This window comes from Arachis hypogaea, chromosome 17, assembly GCF_003086295.3.
Source record: "Arachis hypogaea cultivar Tifrunner chromosome 17, arahy.Tifrunner.gnm2.J5K5, whole genome shotgun sequence".
In the NCBI taxonomy this organism is placed as follows: Eukaryota; Viridiplantae; Streptophyta; class Magnoliopsida; order Fabales; family Fabaceae; genus Arachis; species Arachis hypogaea.
Window position 1 is genome coordinate 120,603 of NC_092052.1, and position 23,063 is coordinate 143,665.

Here is a 23,063-nt window from a genome sequence, read left to right on the forward strand (position 1 = left end):
AATATGTTGTTGAATTATTAAACTAAGGTAGCGTTTGTTTAAAAGTATGGAGTAAAAGTATATTGTTGAATTACTAAACTAAGTAGGGATGACAACGGATAGAGCGGGAGCGGGATGCCTTCCTGTTCCCCGTCTTCGCCCCCAGATTTATTTTTCATTCTTGCTTCGATTTTTGTTGTGGGCGAATATTACCCTATCTCCATTTTCTCTGAGGATCCCATTTTTCATCTTTTTATATTAATAATTTATATGAAAATTTTAATAAAAAATAAAAGTTAAAAAAATCAAAAAATATTATTACAACATAAAAATAGAGTATTGTTTAAGATTATAAATTTAAAAAATATAAAATAACATACCATAGTTATGGAGAGAAGATACTGAAAATGTGAAGATTAGGTTTTTCAATATATATATATTATTACGTGAAATTACTAAAAAATCTATATTAAAAATAAATTATTAAGTATATATAAACAAATTTAGTCATTTTGGGATTACAGGAATCTCTGCTGCAGCCATACCCGCTTCAAAAAAATTTAATCCCATCTCCATCTTTCAGAAAAATTTAATCCCATCTTCATCTTTGCGAAAAAATTTTTTCATCTTTGGGTTCCTATTTGGAGCGGTCCCTGCGGAGATCCCCATGTTTTGGAGAGTTTTGCCATCCCTAAAACTAAGATAGCGTTTGGTAACTAAGACTGTGATTGAGACTGGAGGACTGACATGGAGACACCGAGAGACTTGAGAGATTGAGACTCAATAATCAATATTGTGTGATGATTTGAAACTAAAATTTCAATCACAAGACACAAAATTTCAGTTCTTTCCGTACTTTTAAAAAGTAGGACACAAGCCATGTCTCCTCTGTTCAAGTCGTACTGCCATTTTCGAGTTCGTCGTGCCACCTTAGTTTCAGTTTCATGCCATTTTCATTATTCTCTTTTCTATTCATTTTAAAATCTTCTTGTGTTATGAGATTGTTGAAGTTATGATATTGTTATTTTTAGTATTATTGTTGTTGTTGGTATGAAATTCCATATGTTGTTATGAGATTGTTGTTATTGAATATGATCTATGTAGCACTAATTATGTTGATGGCAAATGCATGGTGGTGGAGTGAGAGGTGGGATGGGATTGGGGATGAAGGATAGAATTGGAATATGAAATTTTGAAGGAGGGTATTTTAGAAATAAAATGTTGTGAAATTTTAGTTTACGTCTAGTATAGAATTGAAAAGGTGCAGAACTGGTACGATACGGTCCTAACAGAAGCGGCATGACACGATGATGATAAATATTGTCATTGTTGCTGTTGAGAAAAAAAGAGAACAGAAATGAGAGAAGAGGCAGAGAGCGCGCGAAAGAAAGAAAGAGTGAACATAAGAATAGAGAAAGAAAAAAAAGAAAAAAAAATGCAATCAGATTTTATTTAATTTTTTTAATTAATAAAGATGTTTTAGTTATTTTATTTATTTAAATTTTTATTTTTTTAAATTAAATAAAATATTAAGACAAATTTTATTTTATACAAAAATATAATATAGAGATTTATAAGCCTTTATTTCTAGTTTCTGTCTTTTTTTTTTCTAGATGCTACTTCTTAAAAAATTAAATTAATGACTAAAAATTATAACAAAAAATAATGAAGTTTGGAGCATTTTTGTTATATTACATGACTGACATGTCAATTATGGTAGCGCGGCGTTGCGTGGGACGAAGTTGCAATATCGAGCATCAGAAATGGTAGGCTCAGGATGCGCAACGGGGGTTACTCCATATCATCTGATCCTCGCTTCTCTGTGTGTTAAATCTAAGCAGGCACAGGCAGTTACAGTAAGTCGCTCATTGCTCCCCCCTTCTTCCGCCTTTCCATGTACGGATAAGAGTCGTCGGTGGCAGTACTTCACGAATGCCGGAAGGGGTCCCAGGCCTCTGCTTTGTGTGCCAAAACCTGAAAATAGCAAAAAAACACAAGTTGAAGGTGAAGGAGCTTCTGCTTCCGAAGAAGTGGAACTAGAGCGAAATCTCCTCTTCCTCCCCAGAAGGATTCAAAATTCAGGAATAATATCTTCATGCTTGGTTGGTCTCCTCACCGGCCTCGCTGTCGTGTTTTTCAATAACGCTGTGAGTACGCTAGCCAGCTATATGAGCTAACTGACTATACTCCCAATTTTATCATTATTATATGCGAATGCAAATGCTATTTATTATTTAATACTATAAACAAACCAAAGCAAACGAAACCATAAATAATGAATGCATAGGACTAAAATTTGACGAAGGTCCATGAAATTCGTGATTTGTGCTGGGATGGGATTCCCTCTCGAGGCGCCTCGTGGTTGAGAGAAGAGCCTATTGAGGCAACATGGACAAGAGTGATACTGGTTCCAGCTTTCGGAGGCGTGCTTGTGGCCGTGTTGAACCTCCTTCGTGATTCTGCGGTCGAGCAAGAGCAAAACCAAGACCCATTCATGTCTGCTTCCCGCCCTTTCTTAAAGGCCTTGGCGGCTTCTATTACCTTAGGCACTGGTAATTCCCTTGGTCCTGAGGGTCCCAGCGTCGAGATTGGTACTTCCATTGCCAAAGGTGTTGGTTCTTTCTTTGACAAGAATTCTGCCAGAATGCTCTCGCTTCTGGCTGCCGGATCTGCTGCAGGTCTCTCCTCTGGTATGTATGTGAGCTTGTTACCTGTTAGTGACTGACTGTTATGAATTTGTGAGCTCGAGTTATTCTCTTTACTTATCGCTTCATTTGTCCAGGTTTCAATGCTGCTGTTGCTGGTTGTTTTTTTGCGGTTGAGTCTGTCTTGTGGCCATCATCTGCTGATGCAACTTTGCCTCTTACAAATACTACTTCTATGGTGATACTAAGCGCTGTAATAGCTTCCGTAGTTTCGGAGATTGGCCTTGGCTCTGAACCAGCCTTTAAAGTTCCAGAATATGATTTCCGTTCTCCTGGTGGTAAGCCATCGAAAGCATTGTTTTTGTTTTGAGATCTTACACAGTCTGATACATTCAGTGCTTGTTGCCACTGTCAAATATCAAAGGAAGCATATAAATGCATGAAGAACGATTAAGAATCAAAGAATTATATTGGCGAAGTATGCTCATTTATGTAAAAAGTTCTTGTTTTACTATTTTGGTTTGAATATGTTTTACTGATCTCTATGACTAAGCTTGTAACTGCCCAATCTAGGACAAACAAGTCAGAATTGCTCTACCTGGATATTGGCTAGCAAATTTTGTTAAATCTAGTAACTCTAATAATACCTCAACATCCCTATCCGGCTAGTCCCTTTTCCACTCTCCTGACACAAAATGCACGCAAGCTATAGTATTCGGATGCCTTATAGAACCATTGAGCTGCCTGAGCATAAGTTTTTCATCATACTATAGCAGTTCATACTATGTGGTTGGATTTTTATCAAAACAAATTGATAGCGACTCTAACTATGCTTATCCTGCCATACTGCCACTGCTGTTATCATCTTTGATATCTTCTATTGCTGGGCATGTTAGGTTGTTAATACTATAACTAAAGCTTCTTCATAGCTCCTCTTTGACCTTTTATGACTCCTGAACATCCTTTATTGCCAACATAGCTCTACTTTGATACTTTGTTCTAAGTGCTTCAAGAATTTTCAGTAATGGTGGCAAACAAACAATTTGACTGCTTTTAAATCTACAATTCATGGATACACAGCATCCCTACTGTAGATTGAAGAACCTCCTGATTGACCATCGGAAACAGATTAGTAAATAATCGCATTATCATATTGTTTGCAAGGTTTTGAATTTCTAAATCTTTTCTGTCAAATATGGCTAAAGTTATTCTGATTTGACATTATATGGCAAAGTATCTGTAGGCTTGTCTTTGTTAAACAGCAACCTGGTATTATATTCTGTTGAGGTGGTGATTCAAATTTCAAGAACAAAAAATTATTCCTTTGGGACAAATTCTTGCCTTTTTTCAATCTGATCAGTAAGTTTTACTGTGCTAGTATTCAATTGATTTTCAGAGCTCCCACTGTATCTACTGCTGGGTATTTTATGTGGTCTTGTGTCGTTGGCTCTGTCTTGGTGTACATCATATATGTTGAATAATGTTGACAATATTCACAAGGCTACTGGCATCCCACGAGCTTCATTCCCTGTGTTAGGAGGTTTATCAGTGGGGTTGATAGCATTGGTATATCCTGAAATCCTCTACTGGGGTTTTGAGAATGTTGACATCTTGTTGGAATCTCGGCCATTTGTGAAAGGTCTTTCCACTGACCTTCTGCTTCAGCTAGTAGCCATTAAGATAATTGCAACTTCTTTGTGCCGGGCGTCTGGACTAGTGGGAGGGTATTATGCTCCATCTCTCTTTATTGGTGCAGCTACTGGGATGGCTTATGGGAAATTCATTGGTTTGGCTGTTGCTGAGTTCTATCCTACGATTAATCTCTCTGTATTGGAAGTGGCATCACCACAAGCTTATGGCCTGGTACCATTCTTTTTTATGTGGCTGTATAAATTTTGACTTCAGGTATTTTACATTTGACATAATCATTTTTGCTTCTCTTTGATTGGTGAGGTTAATTTGACCTTTCCGGGATGACTTCCATTCATGGATGGACAAATAAGCCTTTTCCAAGAGAAACTATGCAAATAATCATGGTTCAAAATTTTAAATCTTGATATGTACCATACTGTTTACCAATTTGATGTTTAAGGCCTTTCTCTTTAGTCCTTTTCATCTTATCACAGTAGAGTCTGACTTAATGAATTGTAACAAAAAGTTGGAAGCGTATTGTGCAATAAACTTAGTGTGCAATTTGACTTTCAAAGCTTGGGCTGTATTTTGATTGAGGAAAATAAAGAAGAGTGATTGGAAATGAAAGGTTACTCTTTGTTTTAAGTTTAAACTGCAGTAAATGATAACATGTAGGTTCCCCTTTAAATATTTAATTCTTTATTGCTGACTAGTTTTGTTTGTTGTTTCCATTATTTGCCTCTGTTTTTTCTCCCTTTTATATTTTTCTATAGAATAAGTAACAAAATTTAAGTTTCCAATGCATTTGTTGTGCATTTATTAAACTAAAAGATTTAAAAACTTTTATTAATAACGGCACATGTTAGCTAAACCCTTGTACTTTTATATCCTTTTGTACTTGTGCTCTATTCCATTCCAGCCTTTTCTACCTGTGTGTCGTTCTGTAATGAAGTTTCTTTTCATATATATATATATATCACATAGAACTTCCTTTGCAGGTTGGAATGGCTGCGACTCTTGCTGGAGTTTGTCAAGTGCCTCTTACTGCAGTTTTACTTCTGTTTGAATTGACGCAGGACTATCGGATTGTTTTACCTCTACTTGGAGCAGTGGGCTTGTCTTCATGGATATCATCTGTACAGACAAAGAGGGGAGATGGCAGTCAAGAATCATCTACTGGTAATAACTTTGGGGGAGTTATGCCATTTTCAAGCAATTTGTGTCAGGTGGAAAGCTCACTTTGTTTAGACAATGATGATGTTAAAACAACATATTCCATGAGAACACTTGTTTCAGAAGCCATGAATACGAAATATCTGAAGGTCTCGATGTGCACCCTGCTTACTGATGTAATAGACCTCATGCTTGCTGAGAAAGAGTCCTATGCTGTAATTATTGACACTGATGATACTTTGATTGGTTTTTTCACACTTAAAGACATTCAAGAGTACGTAAAATTTGCAACAGCCAGAAGCAAAATGCCCAAGGTACAAGACTTTGAACCTCGAGTGGATGTGGAGACTTAATATATTTTATTTGATGATGACATAATATATAGCCACTTTATGGTGAAGTAAAAATCAGTTGGGGAAACTCTTGCTCTTGCAAAAATATCATCAATTGCATTAGAAATACTGCACATTTTTACGCATTTATCTACACAATGATTTGAATGCTAACATGTTCTTAGGTGGAGAAATAACAAATGATTGTTCTCTATACATGTAATGTAAATGCATAAGTTAGCGGATTAGGAAATATGTCTTTTTCTCTTTTCTTTTCTTTTCTTTCTATCCTTTTTGTGTTTGACATATTCATTAGTAAAAGATATGGTATTGGTTAGAGTCTCACATTATCTAAGGATATAGTTAAGGTAACCTATATAAACATCTTGGCAATTCTCGTCCAGAAACTAGTTTTGGGATGAAGTTAGGCTCACTCATTTTTCAAGGTGGTACAATTCCTATTTGTGGTTATTGTTGGACCATCTACAGATGTCCGATCATACAAACTTCACACTCAGAAGTCTAGTGTTGGACATGAAGTTGTGTTAGATTCAAGTGCTTAAGCAGAGGCTACAGTAAGGTTTGAAATCTTAGAGAGTAACAAATGTGCAAGTGTTGAATTAAGTTACTTTTATTTTTCTTTTTTCTTTTCGATGGGAGGGGGTAGCTACCTAAATAAAGATACTGCTAAAACTAGCGTTGAACTAAATTGCTTTGTTCCATCATGAATTTGACTGATTGGTTCTTCCTCTTATAGGAGCTTTTAGTTTCTGAATTATGCCTATTAAATGGCGGAGTATGTAGTATACCATGGACAGCTACTCCAGACATGGAACTTAGTTATGCTCAAATGACTATGAACAAATATGGAGTCAACCAAGTTCCAGTAGTGAGGAATATCCATGGAAGAGCATACCCAGTTGGCATATTGGATCCTGACAGTATCAGTCTAACATACAGGTTTGTTACTCTGCCATCATACTCAAAGGTCAAAACTCATTGGAAATCACAAAATCTAATTTAGAAAAATCAAATGAAACAAAAGCATTATTGAGCAAAGTTTCAAGGATGACATCCAATTTCATTGCATTTGATGCTTCCTGACATTAATTGCTTCAAAATGTAGATTTCAGATACAAATGCAGATATGCACCCCGTTAAAGATGAATGATGAAACAGACTAAAGTCTGTAAATCCAATTGAAAATCTAGGATGGTATGGATAGAACTGAAAGGGACAGTAATAGGTGTTGAAGCTTCTTTGGGAAACTTTATTATTCAACATCAAGTATTTAAGTAGAAAAAATTATAAGAAATATGAGGGGTAATTCTTAATTTCAACCTTTTTGGGTAGTGACGGATCCAGAAAATTTTGATAGTGGGGACAAAAAAAAAAAATATATAATAATAATAATAATAATAATAATAATAATAATAATTTTTATAATAAAAATATTATGTGTATATAAAAATTATATATCAAATTATTTATTAATCATTATGTATTCGTATATAAATATATGTATTATTGTTTAATTTATTTTTAATGTGTATTTTTTATTTCAATATATATACAGGTAGTTATTTTCGATGTAAATATAACATGATTAGTTTTTATAATATCTAATTTTACAAATTAAAACACTAAAATAATTATTTATAAATAGGATAAAGTATATTTTTTGTCTTTAAAGTTTGACAAAAGTTTCAAAAATATCCCTAAATTTTATTTTGTTTCAATTTTGTCACAAAAAATTTTCGATTTGCATCAAATATACCCTGATGGCTAATTTTTCAAAAAATTTAATATTGATTCAACAACAATTTCATAAGAACAACCCCTCAACATAAGCAAATCAAGCATAATTTTCATGCATTATTGTTATATTGGTCTTAAATCTTTTGAAAATTTAGCCTCTAAGGGTATATTTGAGAATTGATCATTCTAATGACATTTAATATGAAATTTTTAAATTGACTATGAAGTACTAAAAATTGAATAAAAAATTATTGTGGAGTCAAATTTAATAATTTAGTGGAGACAAATAAATATTATTATTATATACTACTCAAAAAAATTTCAAATCGTAGTGGGACGATTGCCCCCACACTTACGTACATACATCCGTCCCTGTTTTTGGGGGTGAAGGAGGGGATTACCAATTTTCTCTGTCCTGTTGTGTCTGTGTTATGTTTCTAAGTAATTATTTGTTCTTGTTAATTGCAGTGCTTTGGCCACCAGGCGCGCACTCAGCTAATATTTTAAAGTAAGTCATGACTTTTCTTGAGGTCGCACACATAAGTCATTTGGCCTTTGAACTTGTGAATAACTTTTTAGTTTATAAAGTTGCAAAATAGATGTTAACTTTGCTACTCCATCGTGTTTTATATAACATATCATGTTAAGTGACATATTAGTTTTTCATGTGATTTTAAGGTGGCATCAATGAATAATAAAATTAAATCATATTGGGATTTATATTTTATTCTTTGGGGATTATAGCACTAATGAATAATGGTCTTGGAGATTTTGATTGTGCATATTTTGCATCCGACACTAACAGTATTTACTCACTCTTTTTCCAATTTTTTGCTTTGCCTCTTTTTTCTGTTAGTTATAAGAAGAGACTATGTTTGTGTGAAGTGTCACAATTTGTCTAGAGTTTGATTGGCGCAGAAAATGTGTTAAACTAGTGTTTTTGTCCGTAATAACATTATGGGATTATAAATCTTTTGTAATTACTTTTACATAAAAGTCGTGGGAGGCAAAAGTCTTTGTCGGTTAAGAAATCTCTAGTCTCCGTAGATAAAAAAAAATTAAAATAATAAGTTTTAGTTATTATATTTATGTGAAAGAGTTTAATTTTTACTAATAATTAAATTTAATATTTATTATCTAAAATTTAAAAGAATTTAATGTATATATTTTTAAATTTGATCAGTGTTAAGTTAGATGGACAAATAAAAATAATTAATTTTCATGTTTGTTATTTAAAAATAATATTCTCTCTCTCCCTCCCTCTTTCTCTATATATATAATTAGATATTATTATAAAATAAAAATAGTTATAAAAAGAACTCAATTAATTTTCTTTTAAAACAACTGAATTTTGACTCTAATTATTAATTACAACATTAGTATTCTCTTCAAATTATATGTAATAAATATTTGAAAGAAGAGAAGTGAAATATGAAATAGAAAGATACACGGTGGTGAAAATTTGAAACTAAATAAAAAAATAAAAAATATGTATAATAATAATGTTTTTATTATGATTTTTAAATTATATTTAATTATAAATTTAATATATTCCTTATATTTGTATGAATTTATTTGAATTATATTATTTTATTAATTTTATTTTTTGTAGAATAAAATTGTAGAGAGATAAAGAATGCAAGAGAAATTAAAAGAGAGAGAAAGACAAAGAAGAAGATGGAGAGGAAGAGAATTTGTTAATTTTGGAAGAAAATATTTTATTTTAATTGTAATAAAAGAATAACTCGTGATATATTTTAGTTTGTCAGATTAAAAATATAAAATATAAATTATGAGTTATATATAGAGTGAGAAGGGAAGAGAGAATTAGAGAAGGGAAAGAGGTAGATAAGAGAATAAAAGAAGAGAGTTTATTTTTTGAAAAAAATATTTTATCTCAATTTTAATGAAAGAATGTCATGTGACATATTATAGTTGTTAAATTAGTGATATATATAGTATAGTTATATTTCAAGTTTAATATTTTAATTTTAGTTTTAATTTAACTTTAATTACAATTAGAAAATATCATGTTGTATATTTTGATTGTCAAATTTGTAACTAATCATTGATAATGATATATAAGAGAGATAGATTAGGTGAAAGAATGAAAGGGAGAGAGAAAGAGAGAGGGGAGGAAATAACTCTTTAATTTTGATGGAAAAGATTTGATTTTAATTGCAATGAAAAAGTGACATATGACACAGTTGTAAAATTAATAATATATTTTAGATGTCAAATTTATAATTAATCGATGATAATGATATATAAGAGAGATAGAGTAGACGAAGAAATGAAAGGATGAGAGAGAGAGAAAGAGGAGGAAATAAATAACTTTTTAATTTTAGAAAGAAAAATTTGATTTCAATTATAATAAAAAAGTGACATGCGATATATTTTAGCTATAAAATGAAGAATATATAATAAATAAATAATAGATATCATATAATAGTTTTAAATATTTAATACAACCTGACGAGGCCAATTAGGGGTGAACCCGAATCGGATTGGATATGGTCAAAATTTCGATCCGATCCGCACTAAAATAATCGGATCAGATCAAATCCAATATCCACACAGTTTTTAAGTTTGGATCCGATTTGCGGATTGGATCGGATATCAGATATATCCGTGTAACACAAAAATATTTTTAAAAGTTTATTCTTATTAAAAAAATATCAATAAAATTTATTTTTTCTATTCTTTTAAATATGTTTACTCTTAAAATAATATTAAATATATTTTTCTTAAATAATAAATTGAATTAATACAACATATATTATAATTATTAGTTGAAATAAAATATAAAAAGAATATTTACTTATTTATTTCTTTATTTTTGCAGATACGCGAATATACAAATATATACACAAAATTCGCGATCCGATCGTATTAGTTTGTGGATTCAATTCGATCCGATTCGATAGCTTTACGGATCGAATTCATATCCGCAATTTTTGGATTGAATTTAGATAAACAACACAGATCAAATCTGATCCATAATCACCTTAGGCAATTATATCCTAAAAATTTCAATGTTTTATTATAAAATCCCAAACAAATTTGAATTTTAAAACTCATGCAGTCATGTTCGCTATTAGAAGCTGCTGCTCATTTCCAAATTTGAGGCGATTTTTTTACAAAGATAATTAAAAAAATAAGGCATTTTATCGTTAGAATTTTAATTTGGTAATTGTACGTTAAATAATTTTTTTCTGAATTTTTGTGAATAACAAAAAAATTATTTTAAAAAATGAAAAAAGATTTCTAGAAATCGTATTTTTTTCAATTTTCTATACACTTTTTAAGTAGTTAACAAAATGTTATCACAAAATCTTATATCTAATACCCATGTTGTTTATTAAATACAAACATTATTTTTCACTTACAAAAAAGTTATCTTTTTTATTATTATCATATTTTTTAAAATAATAAAAAGTTATGGCAAGACGTGTAACTTGTAAGTTTCTATCTAGCCCATCAAAATTTTCTCAAAAACAATTCCCATTAGGTAAGGTTTGAACTTTGAATCAATATATCAACATTTTTTTTTTAACCCAAGTATCTATAGTAGACTGCTTAATTCGAAATTCTGAACTCTATTTAAGAATTTGGTGTTGGCTAATAGATTAGTACATATACAAGATGATATTCGAATTTTCGATCTTTACTTAAAAGACGAGTGAGCTAATCACTCAACCAACCTAAGTTGGTTGATTTTCTTCCATATTACTTATGTTACGGCCTGATCCAAGTCATTCGCGGGTCAACCCGACCCACTGATAACCCGACTCGAACGGTTGGGCACATGTAGCTCACCCAGCAATCCGGACACGCGTCCTTGATAGCTCTCCACTACAGCTGTGTGAGGAAGCTTCGAGGAAGGTGGGCTAGTCCTTGCGGGGCCCATTTCTGACACGGTATATATGGAGAGGGTCTTACCCCTCTCCCAAGGTACGTCATATACCATTCTCTCACTTTTCGCCTGCACACTTCACTTACTAGAGCGTCGGAGTGTCTTTGCAGGTGACACCCCCTCTTCTCCACACGAAGAGCTCGGAACGTCGGCTACTCTACCTCCTGCCCAGTAACTCGGAACCAGGCGATACCCCATCTCATCCATCACAGCACCAACCCGAACCGTCCGGTACCCGACCAACCGAACAACTTATAAATTATAACGTATTAAGCAATTTTTGTTTTCTTGGGACGTTCTTTTTTAGGGCATGGGGTTCTTTTTGGGACATGTAAGGGCCTTTAATTTTGAGTGGCTCATTGACGGTCATTCAATATAGGCCCAACAACAAAGTCCTAATCTTTCCTAGGTTGGACTTCATTGAGCCCAAAAGTATACATTGAAAAGCAGGGGATAAAAAAAAGAGGAACATGGCAACTCCCTACTTACGCAAACGTAGGTTCAGGAGTCAGAGGCTCTCAGCCAGGAAATGACGAAGTTATGCTTATATTGTGCTTCATGCAGGATTGTAATTCTTAAATCTCCAGCCGCAGGAGAGAATGGATCCTTGAACGGACTTAAGCAAAATTCAGCTCCGTTCCTTATTCACACAGATCAGTAAATGCGTGCGAGCGAGCAAATTCCATGATCGAATATTTCCTGTTGTATATATTTCATCACTGAAAAAAATGTCGGCATCGCAATCCCTCGGAGGTCCTTCACGGTGCGGCCGTGTGCTCGGTCCATCACTCGACAAGATCATAAAGAACGCCGCGTGGCGCAAGCATTCTCACCTTGTCGCGGCCTGCAAATCAACCCTTGACAAGCTCGAATCGGTGTCTGAGTCCGAATCCGAATCCGAATCGACCACTTCAGGCACCAACCAATCCCAATCTCCTCTTTCAGGCCTTCCCTCCACAGATGCCGAACATGTCCTTCAACCTCTCATTCTTGCGCTTGACTCCGCCTACCCCAAGGTTGTGGACCCTGCTCTTGAATGCACCTTTAAGCTGTTCTCTCTCGGCCTCCTCCACGGTGAGATTGATAGTTCAGCTGCTTCACAGTCCGGCGTGGTCTTCAACATCATTGATGCCATCTGCAAGTCCGGCGGCCTTGGTGAGGAGGCCATTGAGCTTGGGGTGCTCAGAGTCTTGCTTTCGGCCGTTCGATCCCCTTGCACTTTGATCCGGGCCGATTGCCTGATTCAGATTGTGAGAACTTGCTATAACGTGTACCTCGGGGGTGTCAACGGCACCAATCAGATCTGTGCTAAGTCAGTTCTTGCCCAGATCATGACCATTGTTTTTGCAAGAGTCGAGGAAGACTGCATGGATATCCCCCTCAAAAAGGTATCTGTTAGTGACTTGTTGGAATTTACTGATAAGAATCTGAACGAGGGCAACTCCATTCAATTCTGCCAAAATTTTATAACCGAGGTAATGGAGGCTGGTGAAGGTGCTACTCTCAAGCCATGTTCTATGCCACCTCCACACGAATCGTCCAAAGCTGCCGATGAAACAGGCACCAACAATTCCCATATCGAAGCAGGACCTGGGGAAAGTAAAATAAGGGAGGATGGTTTTCTTCTTTTCAAAAATTTGTGCAAACTGTCCATGAAATTCTCATCTCAGCAGCACCCTGACGATCGTATCCTCTTGAGAGGGAAAATTTTGTCCTTGGAACTCCTTAAGGTAGTCATGGATAATGGCAGCTCAATGTGGCGCGAGAATGAGAGGCAAGTGGTATCATAGTTGCTACTTACTCATTTAGTCATTTATAATTGCTCCTTCATTAGCACAATCATGTTATTTCTATACTTTGCATAATTCAAACCATATGAAGTTCAATTCTTGTCTGGGGACTTTTTCAAATTGCGACTTTCACTTTTGTAGAGATTTGACGATGTTGAAACTACTGAATTACAACCACTTCTGCTATTACATGACTATTAACTTCGAATTCTAAACTGGCATGCTTTCCTGTATCTTTCAGACTCATCTTTGCTTTTCATGGTGCAGGTTTCTAAATGCTATCAAGCAGTATCTTTGCCTGTCATTATTAAAGAACAGTGCCCTCTCAGCTATGGCCATTTTCCAGCTTCAGTGTGCAATTTTCATGAACTTGTTATCTAAATTCAGATCAGGATTGAAAAAGGAAATTGGCATGTTTTTTCCGATGCTTATTCTCCGGGTTCTTGAGAATGTCCTTCAGCCCAGTTTTTTGCAGAAAATGACTGTCCTCAACTTGTTGGACAAAATCTCCCAAGATCCTCAAATTATAATTGACATTTTTGTCAATTATGATTGTGACGTGGATGCTTCAAACATATTTGAAAGGTATCATGCTTATGTAATATTTTGCTGCTGTTAAACCTTAACAGTTGTCATTATTCAATTAAAGACATTTGCTAACATGCTTAAGTATCCTCAAATTATAATTGACATTTTTGTCAATTATGATTGTGACGTGGATGCTTCGAACATATTTGAAAGGTATCATGCTTATGTAATATTTTGCTGCTGTTAAACCTTAACAGTTGTCATTATTCAATTAAAGACATTTGCTAACATGCTTAAGTATTTTGTTTGGGTTTGGCTGTGGTAAATTGAGGTTAGTTGAAATAGCTTTTCTCGCCTCCCCCCCCCTCCCCCCCCCCCCCCCGGTTTCCTCTTCAAGGATTAGAAAGAGGCAGATGCCTTGGTTTGGAGCCGTAGCATGGTTTTAGGGTTCAAATGCATTCTTATTAAGAAGTTTGGTTACGTATTATATTCTTATTAAGAAGTTTGCTTACATGTTATATTTGGAGTACTCTCTTTCTTAAGCTAGAGCCTTTTTTGGGATCCGCATTATGAATCTAGAAAACATTCATGTATATTCTTGTGATTTCTGCATCTTTATTTAGTATTTAAACTCTTATAATTCAATCAGATATTTGCAGGATTGTCAATGGCCTTCTTAAAACTGCATTGGGGCCACCCACAGGCTCAACCACAGCTTTGTCTCCAGCGCAGGATATAACTTTCCGACATGAATCTGTGAAATGCTTGGTCAGCATCACTAAGTCAATGGGGGCTTGGATGGACCAGCAAACAAGGATAGGAGATTTATATCTACCAAAAATCTCTGAGTGCAATGGTACACCAGAGCATCATCTACCACTAAATGGTGAAGAAGGGAATGCTTCTGACCATGAGCTACATCCTGATGTAAATTCTGAATTTTCAGATGCTGCTGCACTAGAGCAGCGCCGGGCATATAAAATTGAACTTCAGGTTGTCTCATAGGATGAAGTACTCTTGCGAAAATTTAATGGTTATGATTGAATAGTGTTAAGTGCTCCATGCTTGATTTGATACATAAAATTTACTATTTTCTGCGCTGATGCTTTTTCTGGGTTAATGCAGAAAGGTATATCACTTTTTAATAGAAAACCTTCCAAGGGTATTGAATTTTTGACAAGCAACAAAAAGATTGGTCGCTCACCTGAAGAAGTGGCTTTTTTCCTGAAGAATACTGCTGGCCTTGATGAGACCAAGATTGGGGACTATTTGGGAGAAAGAGAGGAGTTTTGTCTAAAAGTAATGCATGCTTATGTAGATTCTTTTAACTTCAATGGGATGGATTTTGGTGAAGCTATACGGTTTTTCCTTAGGGGCTTCAGACTTCCCGGTGAGGCACAGAAAATTGATCGCATCATGGAGAAGTTTGCCGAGCGCTATTGTAAATGCAGCCCTAGTTCGTTTAGCAGTGCAGATACTGCTTACGTTCTTGCTTACTCTGTGATAATGCTTAATACAGATGCTCATAATAATATGGTGAAAGATAAGGTTTGGCCTTGCTGAATCTTTTATTTTGTCTTGGCTCAACAGAGAGTCACAGAGAACCAAGTTTGTTACATATCTTGTGTCCATTGTGGGTTTGATAATTTAATCCCAAACCATTCTTTTTAAAATTATTTTACTGATGAATATTGAATTTAATAAGTTTTCCATGGAACATTATCCTCTGAATGCAATGAGATGTATATGTATTAATTCTGAATACAACTTTGAAAACACAACGGTTTCTTGCCATTTCTTTTCCATTCTTATTTAGGTGGGTGGTAATTATGGTGAATTCTGGCGTTTGTGTTCAGGAATTCATGGAAAATGATGAGTTGAGCAATTATATGTAGCTTCAATTTATGAATAACTCTTGACTAAATTTGATTGCTTATAATTCTTCTACACAATTTACATTGTATGATCTGTTGCCTAGTTTGTGATCCTACAATGGTGAGTATGATTTTGACGTGGATTTTTTGTTATTATGTATTGATTACCTTCCAGATGACAAAGGCTGATTTTATCCGAAATAATCGAGGAATAGATGATGGAAAAGATTTACCAGAAGAATATCTTGGTTCCCTTTACGAACAAATTGTTAAGAACGAAATCAAAATGAATGCTGATTCCTCTGCACCTCAGAGTAAACAGGCAAATAGCTTCAATAGATTGTTGGGACTGGATGGTATTCTCAATCTTGTAAACTGGAAACAGAATGAGGAAAAAGCAGTGGGTGCAAATGGGCTTCTCATTCGGCACATACAAGAGCAGTTTAAATCAAATTCAGGAAAATCAGAGTAAGCTAAGACATACCGATGTTCAGACTTTGTAATTTTTTTTCCTTCCGGTTTTGGTCCAAGTGTAAAGCTAGCTCTACTAGACACACACTGTCTTGAATGTGTTCTGTTTTCATCTATGCTAACTTTGGTTTTTTTCCCTGTAAAAACATATGGAATAAGTGATGTGATGTGTATTCTATGCATTTCCATTGTTAGTCATTTATATTTACTGTTTATTTGCAGATCAGCTTATCATGTTGTCACGGATGTTGCCATCTTGAGGTTTATGGTGGAAGTCTGTTGGGGGCCTATGCTGGCTGCATTTAGTGTAACACTTGACCAGAGTGATGACAAGCTAGCTACTACTCAATGCTTACAGGGATTCCGACATGCTGTGCATATTACTGCCATGATGGGAATGCAGACTCAAAGAGATGCCTTTGTTACATCAGTTGCTAAATTTACTTATCTGCACTGTGCTGCAGATATGAAACAGAAAAATGTTGATGCTGTCAAGGTAATTGCTTTTAATTTGGCCATCACTTTATTTGTATTCTCCTTCCTCATGTATAACAACAATATATTTTTTTGGACATCATATTTTAGCATCTTTCTGATGATATTGTGCATCTATCAGGAAAATGGTGATGGTTGGATCCCTTTGATTTGACTAATCTTTTTATGGAAAATAGAATGTGAGAGATACTTCATCTTTTGGATTTACCATGTGTAACTTTAATATCTTCTGCATCTTAATGTTCTGCAGGCAATAATATCAATTGCCATTGAAGATGGGGATTATCTGCATGAAGCATGGGAACACATATTAACTTGCCTCTCCCGAGTTGAGCATTTGCAATTGTTAGGTGAGGGTGCCCATAGTGATGCAACCTTCTTCACTTCATCTAATTTTGAAACAGAAGAAAAAACTCCGAAGACATTAGGTTTCTCTTCTTTTAAGAAAGGAACTCTCCAGAATCCGGCCATGGTTGCTGTTGTTCGTGGTAGTTCATATGACAGCACAAGTGTTGGAGTCAGTGCTTCTGCACTGGTAACACCAGAACAGATTCAGAATTTCATTTCAAACTTGAATCTGCTGGACCAGATTGGCAACTTTGAATTGAATCATGTGTTTGCTCATAGTCAACGGTTGAATGGTGAAGCAATAGTGGCCTTTGTGAAAGCTCTTTGTAAAGTTTCCTTATCAGAACTACAGTCTCCAACAGATCCCCGTGTTTTTGGCCTAACTAAAATAGTAGAAATTGCGTAAGTTTCTTTCATAAAATGGTGGAAATTGCTACATTTGATGTGTGAATATAAATCATATAATTTATACACTGTGAATCGTTTTGCTTTTTTGAATTGGTATTAATAATATAGAAGCAATACTTTCAAGGGAAAACACTGCTCACTAGATAAAAAACAGAAGGAATATAGAAATACATAAAGAGAAAACAAGCAGAGCTGATACACAACTCTGTCTTTCTTAGTTGAAGCCAGCAATTCATTTCAAAACGCCCCTTCCCCCTTAATCATTTTAATGCCTTCATTTCTCTTAAAACATGATAGCCAAATTTTTTTAGCATGGTAGGTTCTTGAGGTCCTATTCTGTATTTTGTCGGTGGGAATAATCTTTGCCCATGGTATGCTGGGTAGGATTGTGTTCATGACTGTTCTCTGTTGCTCTGCTCATGTATGCTAATTTTCATATGCAGATAAACTGGATGGATTTGTTGCCTTCATTTTATTTCCTTTGTTTTGTAGGTTGTCATATATGACAGATTGCATAGGCTGTCCTGTATGCTCTTATTGATTACCTTGTCAATTGTCATACACAACGATTCTTTCAGTTAACCTCTAGTTTAATAATCTAAAATAAATAAAGAACTGACAAGAAGAGAGCGAGGCGAGATACAGACAATGTACAGCCTGCTTTTCTACAATAATAGGGGGTGACCAGGACTAAACTCTTGACTTTATGTCTTGGCAATTGCTTGTTGGATTTCGGCTTAATTGTGTTTTAGGTGAGGCAAGATTGACAAATTTAAAACTCAAACCCATTGGCCACAATTCACATCCACGGGTGCAACCAACTACTTTTGGCTGAATTTTAACAACACATATTTATGTTCATTGTTAAATCTGTTCTTGTGAAAATGAGGGAAATCATTTTCCAGAAAGGGGACTCTTTTGTTGGTTTCGTTAGACCTCAAACAAGGGGTTGCTATTTACTCCAGTTCATGTTATAAACATGTATCTTTCTTTTTCCGTAGCTTTCAATTGTATTTCTTAAGTTGATCATTAGCACAACTGTGGCTAAAATTCTGATGAGGATTTAACTTAATTTTGATGTCATGACTAGAACATGGTTACATTGGCAGGCACTATAATATGAACCGCATCAGATTAGTGTGGTCTCGCATTTGGAATGTGCTCTCAGATTTCTTTGTCTCAGTTGGATTGTCTGACAACTTATCAGTTGCAATATTTGCGATGGACTCACTGCGACAACTAGCAATGAAATTTTTGGAGCGCGAGGAACTGGCTAATTATAACTTCCAGAATGAATTTCTGAGACCTTTTGTGATTGTCATGCAGAAAAGCAATTCTGCAGAAATTAGAGAATTGATAGTTAGATGTATTTCACAGATGGTCCTTAGTCGTGTCAGTAACGTGAAATCCGGCTGGAAAAGTGTTTTTATGGTATGTTTATGTTGTCTTCTTCTCCCTGCCTCTCTCTCTCTCATTGTTTTTGATTGATAGATATAAAACTCTTTATCTCCCCTATCAAACAATATAAGCCTTAGGAGAAAAAATCCATGAATTATAACAGGGTTGCAAAGAAGTGATTTGCTTTGGTTCAATCCTTGTTACTCCCGTTTTATCTGAATAAAAATTAAATTTCAACATGAAGATATGTTGGCGTGTGGATTGTAAACACTTCAGGTCCAACAATAGGCTTCTTTTGATGGTTGGGAAAATCGTTCATGATATATAGAAAATTGAAGCCTGAAACTGTCAGGTATTTCAAATAAGAAATTGTTTTTGTTTATTGACCAAAGGAAGGCGTAGTTTCTTATTCTTTCAGGAGAAAAAGAACAATTCACTGCTAAACGGGTGACTTTTTTTCTTTTTCTTTGTTTTTTTTTTTTTAATTTCCTCTTCTATACTTTTATTTTCTTTCTTCTTCCTTTTTCTTTTTGGGTGAAAAAAAAGGAGGAAAAACATAGATGAGTTTATTCATAATTTCTTGTTGGCTATGTCCTGTGCTAATTGCAACATCTCATATTCCTTTTTGTCTTGGCAAGTTAGAAGGTGAAAGTCCCATATCTATGATCTTCGTGGTGTGAATCTTAATGCTCAACTTTTGAATTTGTTCCATTGAAAAAATTAGTTAAAAACAGAATGAACACACAATAAATGCCATTCTATTAACAATTTGATGGGATACTAAGATTGTGTGTTCATTCTGTTTTTAACTAGTTTTTATCATCTTATTATCTTTAAAGAATCTGAAAATTGAAACCTAGAACAATAGTTTACTTCTAATGCAGTGTGTTTGATTCTCAGGTTTTTACAGCTGCTGCAGCAGATGAGCAGAAGAATATTGTATTGTTAGCATTTGAGACAATGGAGAAAATAGTGCGAGAATTTTTCCCTTATATCACTGAGACAGAAACAACGACTTTCACCGATTGTGTACGATGCCTTTTGACATTTACAAATAGCCGATTCAATAGTGATGTTAGCCTCAATGCAATTGCTTTTCTTCGCTTCTGTGCCGTCAGACTTGCTGATGGAGGACTTGTTTGCAATAAGACGGGGAGTGTTGATGGCACAGTAGTTGTAGTTGCAAATTGTGTTTCAGATGTGCAGGGTTTAACTGATAAAGATGATCATGCATCTTTTTGGAATCCTTTGCTATCAGGTAATATGTCTTTAGATGCTAAGATATTTAGTATAATGGTTAGACTGCCATGCCTAATGGACAGTAAAGAAAATATCTTAGGTTTCAGTCGGTGTAAAAAATACAAACATGATTGTCATTTCAGCATGATTTGCGACTTAATGTGATAAACCATATGTTTATGAATTAGGATAAGAGAGGGTTTTTCCCTCCCTAAATCTTGTCTATCTTATCCAGTTTGAGGTTAATACTTTATTCACAGGGCTGTCAAAACTAACATCGGATCCAAGATCAGCTATCAGAAAGAGTTCATTGGAGGTGCTTTTTAACATTCTGAAGGATCATGGTCATTTATTCTCACGCACATTTTGGAATAGCATTTTCTACTGTGTTATTTTCCCTGTATATAATTCAGCATCAGGAAAGAGAGATGTAAGTCTACAAGAGAGTAGTTGTTCAGATTCTTCAGCGTCTATACATCCTGAAGGAAGCACATGGGATTCTGAGACTTCTTCAGTAGCTGCAGAATGTTTAATAGATTTATTTGTCACCTTTTTCGATATTGTGAGGTCTCAGCTACCAGGTGTGGTTTCAGTACTTACTGGGTTCATTAGAAGTCCTGTTCAGGGTCCAGCTAGTACTGGAGTTGCTGGACTAATGCGCCTCACTAGTGACCTGGGTAGCAGATTTTCGGAAGAAGAGTGGAAAGAGATATTTTTATGTTTGAAAGATGCAGCTATATCAGCAGTGCCCGGATTCATGAAGGTCTTGAGAACCATGGATAATATTGGGGTGCCCAATATTTCACGAACCTATGCTGACATGGAGTGGTCTTCTGATCATGAACTGACAAATGATGAGTTTGGTGATGACAATCTGCAAACAGCCACCTATGTTGTGTCAAGAATGAAGAATCATATTGCTATGCAGCTACTTATTTTACAGGTTTATTTCTTTCCTTTCTTGTACTTAACCTAAAAGTGTCAAAGCATTTAAAGCATGACCATGGGACATCTAAACTGTAAGGACCAAATTTCCTCCAAGATTATATTCATTTACATCCAGAGATTAGGTCCTCTTCCTTTTATGTTTTCTCCCATATTTTTCTTCATGTTCCTTTTCTCTTTTTTCTTAGGCTTTGTCATGAAAGCTGCTTATCACGTGAACTAGGTTGAATTTTATCTATCCCACTGATTCGTTCTTTCACTTTCTATTCTTCAGCAAGTCTCTGTGATTATGTGCTAACCAATATTTTATGCTAAGTAGTGTGATTATGTGCTAACTAGTATTCAATTTTTCCCTGTAAAATTGAATTTAGGACCCTTACAATACAGTTTTCAGTGATTTGTATATGTCCCTTAATTGAAGAGAAGAGAAAAAAAAAAGGGGGGGTGATTCTTAATTCTCTTACCTCCTTTCAAGTCTTTATTAAGTGGATAATCACCCAATCTTATCCCAAATCACATTGTCTTTTAGCCTCTTATGAAGCTTTGTTTTAGATATGGGATTGGTTAGTGTGCCTCAGTGAAGTTTTTCTTTGTTTTTAATTATTTTTATCTTCTTTGGCTTGAGACGCCCTCATGAAGGAAGAGAGACAAGAACCTTCACTCCTTTAGTCCATTGTCCATCTCCATCCGTCAACTTAGATGTAAGAAGTTGGACTGATGATTCTTTTGATGTTTTTCTCCTGCAATTTGGTGACGAATTAATCAATAAAATATCTTTTGTTAACACTAAAGCAGTCCACTAAAGTAGTGACAAAGTAATCACTTAGGTACCAAACTAGTAAAACATCTTTTTAGTTTTTAAGGACTAATTTGTTAATAGATTAATTTTAAGGGTCAAAATGGTAGTTAAGTCTTCTGACACTTGAATTTCTGGCAAAAATGTTTAGGTTTCACCTCTAAACTGAGTGTCTTTTCATGCTCTGATCACAGGTTGCAACTGATCTCTATAAGATGCACCACCAGTCCTTATCAGCAGCCAGCATTGAAGTCCTCATTGCATTGTATTCTTCTGTCGCTTTGCATGCACGCCAGTTGAACAGTGAGTCGATCCTGCTGAAGAAGTTGCAAAAAGCTTGCTCCATCCTTGAACTCTCTGGACCCCCCATGGTTCATTTTGAAAATGAGTCCTTCCTGAATCACCTAACCTTTCTTCAAAACGTACTAGTTGATGATTATTTTACGCATGCTGAGATAGACATAGAAACGGAGCTTGTTGCAGTGTGTGAGAATGTATTGGGCATATACCTAAAGTGTGCTGAGTCAGTTACCCATCCAGGGACAGTGCCAGTGCCACATCGAAAACTTCCTCTGAGCTCAGCAAAGAAGGAGGAAATAGCTGCTAGGACATCCCTAGTCGTCTCTGCATTGCAAGGGTTGGAGGGTCTGAAAAAGGATTCATTCAGGAGATATATTCCCCGGTTCTTTCACTTATTGGTAGATCTTGTGAGGAGTGAGCACTCCTCTGGAGAAGTTCAGTTTGCCCTCAGTAATATATTCCGTTCGTCTGTGGGTCCATTTATAATGGAATGAGTTTATAGTATGTAGTCTTGCAATATATTGTATTAGAGACACCACCTCATATCAGTCAGCATTTTCCCATAGCTGAAGCACGAGCTATTGCATAGCCATATATATTTTAATTTACTTGGCGTGCTGTCATACTCCTTTTTTGTGATTGTATGTGCCATAATGTAAATGATAAATTTATTTTGCAGTTTTCAAATCCCCAATGCCGAACTTCCTATTGCGATGAAGAACATGATGATGCACTCGTCTATGCGGAGTTTTGTATCATTATGCGTTAGCGTGAGTTAGTAGAGTAGATAACTATACAATAATTATAAGTATAGAAATAAACAGATCATAATACATAATGTCACTAAGGCTTCATATAAATATAGAGTAGTATCAGTCATAAAAATCATACAATCTCAGTAAATATTTATTATAGTATATAATATAATAAATATAAGTTAAATAGTTAATTATTAAAATAAAAATATTTACTTTTATAAAAAAATAAAATTAAAAAATTTTTATTATAAAAAAATATTAGAATTTTATATATTTAT

At 34.9% G+C, this 23,063-nt stretch overlaps 2 protein-coding genes across 8 annotated transcripts; both read left to right on the plus strand.

Moving 5' to 3' along the window:
* Positions 1-1,586: 1,586 nt before the first annotated feature.
* Positions 1,587-9,462, plus strand: LOC112767258 (chloride channel protein CLC-e). 6 transcript variants are annotated; one of them, XM_072222125.1, is made up of 8 exons: positions 1,587-2,126; positions 2,285-2,669; positions 2,762-2,962; positions 4,021-4,487; positions 5,255-5,743; positions 6,519-6,721; positions 7,988-8,027; positions 9,132-9,462. In XM_072222125.1, exons 1-7 carry the CDS (start codon positions 1,743-1,745, stop codon positions 8,016-8,018), a joined length of 2,160 nt encoding a protein of 719 aa, XP_072078226.1. In that variant the 5' UTR covers positions 1,587-1,742; the 3' UTR covers positions 8,019-8,027; positions 9,132-9,462. The 6 variants fall into 6 exon arrangements, with proteins under 6 accessions (XP_072078226.1, XP_025668925.1, XP_025668926.1 ...); XM_072222126.1 differs by having other exon boundaries at positions 1,676-2,126; positions 2,267-2,669; XM_025813140.3 differs by lacking the exon at positions 9,132-9,462 and having other exon boundaries at positions 7,988-8,245.
* A 2,049-nt stretch (positions 9,463-11,511) lies between these two features.
* On the plus strand, positions 11,512-22,714 carry LOC112767257 (brefeldin A-inhibited guanine nucleotide-exchange protein 1). 2 transcript variants are annotated; one of them, XM_025813139.3, is made up of 11 exons: positions 11,512-13,209; positions 13,493-13,810; positions 14,403-14,746; positions 14,879-15,301; positions 15,803-16,095; positions 16,321-16,594; positions 16,844-17,343; positions 18,459-18,780; positions 19,648-20,005; positions 20,247-20,929; positions 21,922-22,714. In XM_025813139.3, exons 2-11 carry the CDS (start codon positions 13,774-13,776, stop codon positions 22,519-22,521), a joined length of 3,834 nt encoding a protein of 1,277 aa, XP_025668924.1. In that variant the 5' UTR covers positions 11,512-13,209; positions 13,493-13,773; the 3' UTR covers positions 22,522-22,714. The 2 variants fall into 2 exon arrangements, with proteins under 2 accessions (XP_025668924.1, XP_025668923.1); XM_025813138.3 differs by having other exon boundaries at positions 11,779-13,209; positions 14,413-14,746.
* The last annotated feature ends 349 nt before the right edge of the window (positions 22,715-23,063 follow it).